At 41.5% G+C, this 8,288-nt stretch overlaps 1 protein-coding gene across 1 annotated transcript; it reads right to left on the bottom strand.

The window, feature by feature from the left end:
• LOC118495325 lies at positions 1 to 1,481 on the bottom strand. The gene is made up of 2 exons (XM_036002446.1): positions 236 to 1,481; positions 1 to 62 (listed from the first exon to the last, which is right to left on the bottom strand). The coding sequence occupies exons 1-2, from the start codon at positions 1,463 to 1,465 to the stop codon at positions 54 to 56; spliced, it is 1,239 nt and encodes a 412-aa protein (XP_035858339.1). The 5' UTR covers positions 1,466 to 1,481; the 3' UTR covers positions 1 to 53.
• Positions 1,482 to 8,288: the final 6,807 nt, after the last annotated feature.

The following is an 8,288-nucleotide window of genomic DNA, read 5'->3' as shown; positions in this document are numbered from 1 at the left end:
CTGCCTGAATGTGTCCCATCCCTTATTTTAAAGCCAGTGTATACCAGGCTGTATTAAAGCCAAAGATGAAATGATCATATGCATATTAAGTGTGTGTGTGAGCTGAAAGCTGCGCTCCTCTCCGTGTCCTCCGGTTCACAGCGACTACAGCAGCACAGAGCATCAGCAGCAGGACACTGAGCACTGAGCATCGCACTTTGAAGAAGGTGGAGTAAATCCCAAAGGGCTCCATGTACACCAACACAGTTCTCTCTGTTGACTCACACTGATAACCATCTGGGTCGTAAACTACACACCAGTACTCCCCTGCGTCTCCCATTGAAATATTAGAGATAACCAGGTTCCCATTATCATATTTAGACCAGCTCACTCTGCTCATGCTCTGATACCTTACACTAAAGATTCTTCCCTCTTTTTGGTGTGACTTGATAAACCAACCATGCACTTTATCCTCTCTCCAATCTCTGCATCTGAGAGTGACTTCTTCTCCCTCTGAGAAGAGCTCTACAGCAGGGGGTCCAAATTTGGGGCACACCACCAGATCATACCGTTGCTCTCTCCTAGAGACTTTACAGTAGTAACGACCTGAGTGATTTAACATTAGAGATGAAAACACCAGCGAGTAGTTTTGGTCTACTGAAGGAACAGTCTGGTTTTGTTGTCCTAGGTGAGTAATGGAGTTTGTTTTGTTAATAACCATCCAACGTGGGGGCTGTTCATCATTGGAGTCAGTGATAGTGCACGACAACACAGCGGTCTCTCCCACTGAGTGGTAGATTATCTCATACGGTACCAACTGTACAGTGTACCTGCTAACACACTGCTGTTGGTTCATCACCAGACATCTGTACAGTGTAAGGTCTGTTGTTGTGACGTTGGATACACGAAGAGCTGATGTGTTTGTCACCACTTGGTATCTTCCTCTAACATTGTCCATCACTGATGTCATATTGTTCCCAAAAACTCTGCTCCATGTTTCTTGCTCATATCTAGAGTCCTGTTTGAGCCACTGGATATCCAGATTATCAGCTGCTCCCTTACATGGCAGGTTCACTGTCTCTCCAAGTCTCGCTCCAAAACCTCTCCGATCTATTGAAATAGTACAAACAGTAATAGTGATGTTGTTCTCATGCGTCACGTTGCCCTCAGTCCAACACTCCTCTTGATACGGGCCGGAGTCTGAATGGGTCAGGTGGAGGATGGTGTAAGAAGAAGTTTTCACCGTGCTGACAAGTCGTTGTTTCAAGTGTTCAGGTACTGAGGAGCTGTTGGACCAGAGGTCAGAGGTGTTCCACAGGACAAGCTTCTCCTCACCAACAGATCTGGAGATCAGGCAGGAGTTGGTGTTCTCGGGGAGGTTGAAGGTGTAAGAGTATCCTTCCTCTTGGATGATGATCTGTTCTTCTGCATGGATGTTGTTGATGAGAGCAAACAGCAGGAAGGAGAGCTCTGTGACTGCAGCCATTCTGCTCCGAGGTCGACAAACACTGACACCACTCAGCTCATATACTCTACACCAACCCTCATCAGCAGCTGCTCTTTTTCTTTTTTTTTTTTATCAAACATGACTTCTTTATCTCATCATCAGAGGAAACTTTGCAGCATCAGCTCTCTATCCAGTAATCAATGTCCTTCACATGACTCTAAAACCACAGAGGCGGACGTGTCTTCATACACGCATTATTCAGGGAGGAGAGGAAACATCCAGAGATAAGAGAAGGGTGTGTGTGTGTGTGTGTGTGTGTGTGTGTCTGTGTGTGTGTGCGTGTGTGTGTGTTTGTGTGCATGTGTGTGTGTGTGTGTGTATGTGTGTGTGTGTGTGTGTGTGTGTCTGTGTGTGCGTGTGTGTGTGTGTGTCTGTGTGTGTGTGTGTGTGTGTGTGTGTCTCTGTTTGCGTGTGTGTGTCTATGTGTGACTTTGATTCGTAAAGTGTTCATATTATGCTCATTTTCAGGTTCATAATTGTATTTAGAGGTTATAGCAGACTAGGTTTACATGGTTTAATTTTCAAAAAACACCATATTTTTGTTGTACTGCACATTGCTGCAGCTCCTCTTTTCACCCTGTGTGTTGAGCTCTCTGTTTTAGCTACAGAGTGAGACATCTCACTTCTGTTCTATCTTTGTTGGGAGTCGCACATGCTCAGTACCTAGGTAAGGACTACTAGCCAGTCAGAAACAGAGTATGAGGGTGTGCCTTGACAGTACCTAGGTAAGGACTACTAGCCAGTCAGAAGCAGAGTATGAGGGCGTCCTCTGACAGTACCTAGGTAAGGACTACTAGCCAGTCAGAAGCAGAGTATGAGGACGTGCCCTGACAGTACCTAGGTAAGGACTACTAGCCAGTCAGAAGCAGAGTATGAAGGCATGCCCTGACAGTACCTAGGTAAGGACTACTAGCCAGTCAGAAGCAGAGTATGAGGACGTGCCCTGACAGTACCTAGGTAAGGACTACTAGCCAGTCAGAAGCAGAGTATGAGGGCGTGCCCTGACAGTAGCTAGGTAAGGACTACTAGCCAGTCAGAAGCAGAGTATGAGGGCGTGCCCTGACAGTACCTAGGTAAGGACTACTAGCCAGTCAGAAGCAGAGTATGAGGGCGTGCCCTGACAGTAGCTAGGTAAGGACTACTAGCCAGTCAGAAGCAGAGTATGAGGGCGTGCCCTGACAGTACCTAGGTAAGGACTACTAGCCAGTCAGAAGCAGAGTATGAGGGCATGTCATGCTAGCAGCTAGGTGAGCATTATAATGTTTTACAAAGTGACGCACGTTTGTCTCTGAAGTAAAGGCTGGACTACAATAGAGCTGTTTGGAGCAGTTTTCTGTGTTTTCTGTTGGAGATGGTAAGTCCCTTTGGGGTGGACTTTGGGCTTTGTAAACTTATAAGTGCACAAAAAAGATATATAACACTTTAAGAAAAGTTTCTAGGATTATCGTGCTCATGTTGTGCATATTCCTTAATAAAGTTATATTTCTTTATAAGTCTTCAGAGCAGAAACACTGGCTGCTTTCTGGGAACGTGAGCTTGAGGATTTAATAAAAAAAAATTCATACAAACAGAAGGAGTCCCGAAGACAGCAGGCAAAATAGTTCCCAATGTCAAGGAAGTCAAAAACAGGAATCACAAAAAACCAGGAACACCGAGACAAAAGGGGGTAGACTACACACATTCAAAATACAATACAATGATCTGACAACAGACAAAGACAATACAGAGACTAAATACACAAGGTAATGAGGATGAAACAAGGGACAGGTGACACGAGGACTCAGGAACAGGTGAAACACATGAGGGCAGGGCAGACAATCAGAAAGGTGGGAAAACACAAGGCAGGAAGTAAAACAAGACATGACAAGGGAGAAAAACAGACTACAAAATAAAACAGGAAACTGAAACATACACAACCATGACATTAAGTCCCTTTGGTTGCTGGGATCTGGGGATTGGCTAAAAAGGACTGATGATTGACACCTGGATGAACTGATTGCTCACATGTCCATAAATAGGAGTACTTCACTCTTCCTCTCTCCCTCCTCCAGGTTGAGGCCTGTACTACAAAGCAAGATTTGGCGCTACCGAGGTAACTTCAGGTTCAACCCAGGGTTTTGTGTATCATGACGGCGGATCGCTTGTTACTGGGTTAAATCACCATGGTAACTTATGCTGAATACCTAACCTGGGGCCTGTTTCACAAAAGCAGAATACATAAATCCAGGATAACTGATAAAGCCAGGCTTGACCTAGTCTAATCTGTTCATCCTGGCTTGGTGCGTTTCACGAAGGCCAAGCCAGGCTGAGGAGGAGAGACTAGGTTGAGCCAGGCTGAAGTAATTCAGATAGATGAGCGTCCACGGCTTTCCTCAAAAGACCGCGAGGTCGATCACAGATTTACTGATGCCAAAATGGAGAATACGCATTGTTCATACTTTATACAGAGTGAGCAGCAGCTTCTTGTGGAAGTATGATGACGTGAAACACATTTTTGTATAAAAAGAAAAGAAACACGGCCGCTGTAATGAAACAGAGAGAGAAAGCGTAGCAGACGATCACGGACCGACTGAATGTGTAAGCAGACTAAATATAGACATTAACTGACCACTGCTCTGAACTGGAACAGCCATAATCATTCCATTCAAGGATTAGACTACTAATCATTTGCACAAATTAACAGTTGTACTATTTGCCTTAAAAGTAAGCAGAAGATAATGTTACTCAGGAAATTTACCATTAAGATCAATTTTCTACAACGCTAGAGTATGATGCATAAATGTCTCTTTCACTCTGTTCCTCCCTCTCTCTCATGGGCTAAAATATAAATTTCCATATTATATTAACATACACTGCTCGCTTTTAATGCAAAGTGTACAACTGTTTGTTTTTGCAGATGACAGTGACTCATTGAATGGTTTCAGTTAAGAGCAGTAGTTCATAAATGTATATTTTTAGACTATCATTCAGTCGGTCCGCTATTATCTGCTACGCGTTTTCTCGCGTTTTTTTATTTTTTATTTTTTATAGAGGACGAGTTTCCTTCTCTACATATTATATGCCTTGCTCCCTTGTATATATGGACATAGAAAATAAAGATACTGAAGAAATTGGACTCTAAAATCTAGAAACTATAAAGATAATTAAGTGATAAATTCCATGCACACTGTAAACATGAATGGAACAGAGTATATTCATCAGTTATTTCCCCCCCAGCAAAATATAAGGTCAAAAACCAACGAGGTGTCCTCTCCCTGTTGTTACATGAATGTCCAGTAGCCTACATCACTAGATAGTTACTGGTCCAGTGAACTAAGACTATAATTTAGGAGGATTGTACAATTAGGATATGTTCTTAAATTGTACAGTCCTCCCAAATTATAGTCCCAGTTTACTGGACAACACAATTTGTGTGCTAAGAATGCCAAATACAATGCACATGGAAGAGGAACAAACATGATCCTTATTGTTAAAGAATTTAAAAAAAATTAATCAACTAAAATAATTCAAGGTGCATTGGTCAACTATAGAAATGTACAGCGTTGTATGTGTTGCCCTTAGTAACAGACTTCATTTAAAACACATTTGAAATGTTATCAGCCTTTTCTAATTATCTCAACAACTGTCATAATATATTCATCAAACTTCTAACAATGATATGAACAGCAGTCTGCATACAGCAATATAACAGTAACAATGACTGTCACATGAATAATTATTAAAAAAAATTATGGTCCCAACTTTAAATAACAGTACTTAAATGAACAGCAATATGCACCTGTTGTATTTTAATCCAGGCTGATAACAATAGGGGAAAACCACTGCTGGGTGATCAGAAAAGGCTCCAGGATTAATAAATCCTGGCTGTTAGCCTGGTCGGGAGCAGGCTAGCTGTTAGCCTGGTCGGGAGCAGGCTAGCTGTTAGCCTGGCTGTTAGCCTGGTCGGGAGCAGGCTAGCTGTTAGCCTGGCTGTTAGCCTGGTCGGGAGCAGGCTAGCTGCACAGAATAAATCTCCATGGTGATTTATGTGCCTCCACTTTCGTGAAACCGAGGATTTCTGATAAAGGATAACTGATAAATCCCGGCTTAATCCCTTATCTTGGTTTTGTGAAGTAGCCCTCTGGCTTCAGGTTGCTTGGATGGAGCCAAATACAGGACCATTCTGGAAGAAAACCTGATGGAGTCTGCAAAAGACCTGAGACTGGGACGGAGATTTGTCTTCCAACAAGACAATGATCCAAAACATAAAGCAAAGTCTACAATGGAATGGTTCACAAATAAACATATCCAGGTGTTAGAATGGCCAAGTCAAAGTCCAGACCTGAATCCAATCGAGAATCTATGGAAAGAACTGAAAACTGCTGTTCACAAACGCTCTCCATCCAACCTCACTGAGCAGCTGTTTTGCAAGGAGGAATGGGCAAAACTTTCAGTCTCTCGATGTGCAAAACTGATAGAGACATACCCCAAGAGACTTACAGCTGGAATCACAGCAAAAGGTGGCGCTACAAAGTATTAACTTAAGGGGGCTGAATAATTTTGCATGCCCAATTTTTCAGTTTTTTATTTGTTAAAGTTTGAAATATCCAATAAATTTCGTTCCACTTCATGATTGTGTCCCACTTGTTGATTCTTCACAAAAAATTACATTTTTATATCTTTATGTTTGAAGCCTGAAATGTGGCAAAAGGTCGAAAAGTTCAAGGGGGCCGAATACTTTCGCAAGGCACTGTAAGTGATAAATATAATGCACACTGTAAACATGAATGGAATATTCATCAGTGATTCCCCCAGCTAAATATAAGGTCAAAAACCATTGAGGTGTCCTCTCCCTGTTGTTACATGAATTTACAGTAGTCTACACTAGATAGTTATTGGTTCAGTGAACTAAGACTATAATTAAGGAGGATTGTACAATTAGAGAATTTAGGTTTTATAATTGTACAATCCTCCCAAATTATAGTCCCAGTTTACTGGACAACACAAATTGTGTGCTAAGAATGCCAATTTATTGAATCCTTTATTGTTGAAGAATACAAAAAAAACGAATCAACTAAAATAATTCAAGGTGCATTGGTCAACTATAGAAATGTACAGCATTGTATGTATTTTCCTTAGTAACAGACTTCATTTAAAACACATTTGAAATGTTATCAGTCTTTTCTAATTATCTCAACAACTGTCATAATATATTCATCAAACTTCTAACAACAATATGAACAGCAGTCTGCATACAGCAATATAACAGGAACAATGACTGTCACATGAATAATTATAAAAAACAATTATCACAACTTTAAATAACTTTAAATAATAACAGTACTTAAATGAACAGCAATATGCACCTGTTGTATTTTAATCCAGGCTGATAACAATAGGGTAAAACCACTGCTGGGTGATCAGAAAAGGCTCCAGGATTAATAAATCCTGGCTGTTAGCCTGGTCGGGAGCAGGCTAGCTGTAAAGTATAAATCTCCATGGTAACTCAGGTGCCTCTGCTTTTGTGAAACAGAGTCAAAAAATTGAGCAAGGATAACTTGGGAAATCCCGGCTTAATCCCTTATCTTGGTTTTGTGAAGTAACCCTCTGGCTTCAGGTTGCTTGGATTGTTTGGACTTTGGGTTGAGTTGCGTTCTAACATTGCTACACCTACACACATTACTGATAAACTGATAGCACGTTCACCTTTTGTTTATTTTAAATAAATTTGATTTAATTGAGCAAATGTGTGTTCTCCACATTTTGTTGAGCCAGGTCCTGACAGCGTAGAAGTTAGAAGTCTGTATGAAATCAACCTTGTTTTAAGAAAAACATGTTTTTCCGCGATCTTATGGAGAAAAACGCCTCCGATTGGTCCAACTCGCTGTTACCATAGAAACGTTTATCGTACCGGCAAAACCCCAACCGGCTAGATGGAGCTTCTACCATTGAAGTCTGTGATAGTTTGTGTACACGGTCTTGGAGTGTTGCACATCAGTCTGAGACCGAGGAGACACTTCCAGTGCTGTGGTTTCACGCGGTGTGCAACGGGCTTTGAGGTATGTTTTCTCTCTTTTGGTGGGTCAGAGGTGATTTCTGTTCCTGTGTTGCTATGTTTTGTCAGGGCTAAACATGAATCCGCCAAGTTTAAAATGTCATACTTATTTATTTTATTTCCAGTATGTACTGCAGTTGCCCTTACAAATTACGTACTGTTGCATGAAATATGCATTCATTTGGGACAAACTAATTCTTCATAACTTAAACTTGACCATCTTACTCATATATGCTGTGTGAAGGATTGTGGGTTAGAATAGCCAGAAAAGCAGGCTGACTTGCATACTGTAAAATCTGACCAGATTCAGGTATTTCTGGCATACTGGGTGGATCCCAAGTAGAGCTGAAGATCTTTGCCCGAATCCGACAGGTCTTAATTTCTATCATTTTACACGGGCTCGGGTTCGGGCTGCGTTCCGATTAGTGTGAAAATGGATGCTGAGGAGGTGACACGGAGGCTGGCCTCTGGAGGACTTTATTTCTTTGTTCCAACTTCCAAGAGGCCTATAGCCTACGCTAGTCATTAATAAATGATGTTAAAAATGTATAAATGACTCATTCTTGACTAAAGGCAAAAGAGGTTTGTGTGTACGTGCACACATTTGAATAATGTCGGCCTTAAACAGGTTCGGGCTTTTAAAAAGCTGTCAATCAAAATGTACTTGTCGGGCTCGGGGCGAACTTTTAAGACCCGATTACAGCTCTATTTGAAACCCTCAGCGAGAACAACAGAAGCCAAGAAACAAAACACAAAAGCACAAATTTT

This window comes from Sander lucioperca, chromosome 6, assembly GCF_008315115.2.
Source record: "Sander lucioperca isolate FBNREF2018 chromosome 6, SLUC_FBN_1.2, whole genome shotgun sequence".
Classification (NCBI taxonomy): domain Eukaryota; kingdom Metazoa; phylum Chordata; class Actinopteri; order Perciformes; family Percidae; genus Sander; species Sander lucioperca.
Note: the sequence above shows the minus strand (reverse complement) of the source record. Positions and strands in the feature narration are given on the sequence as shown.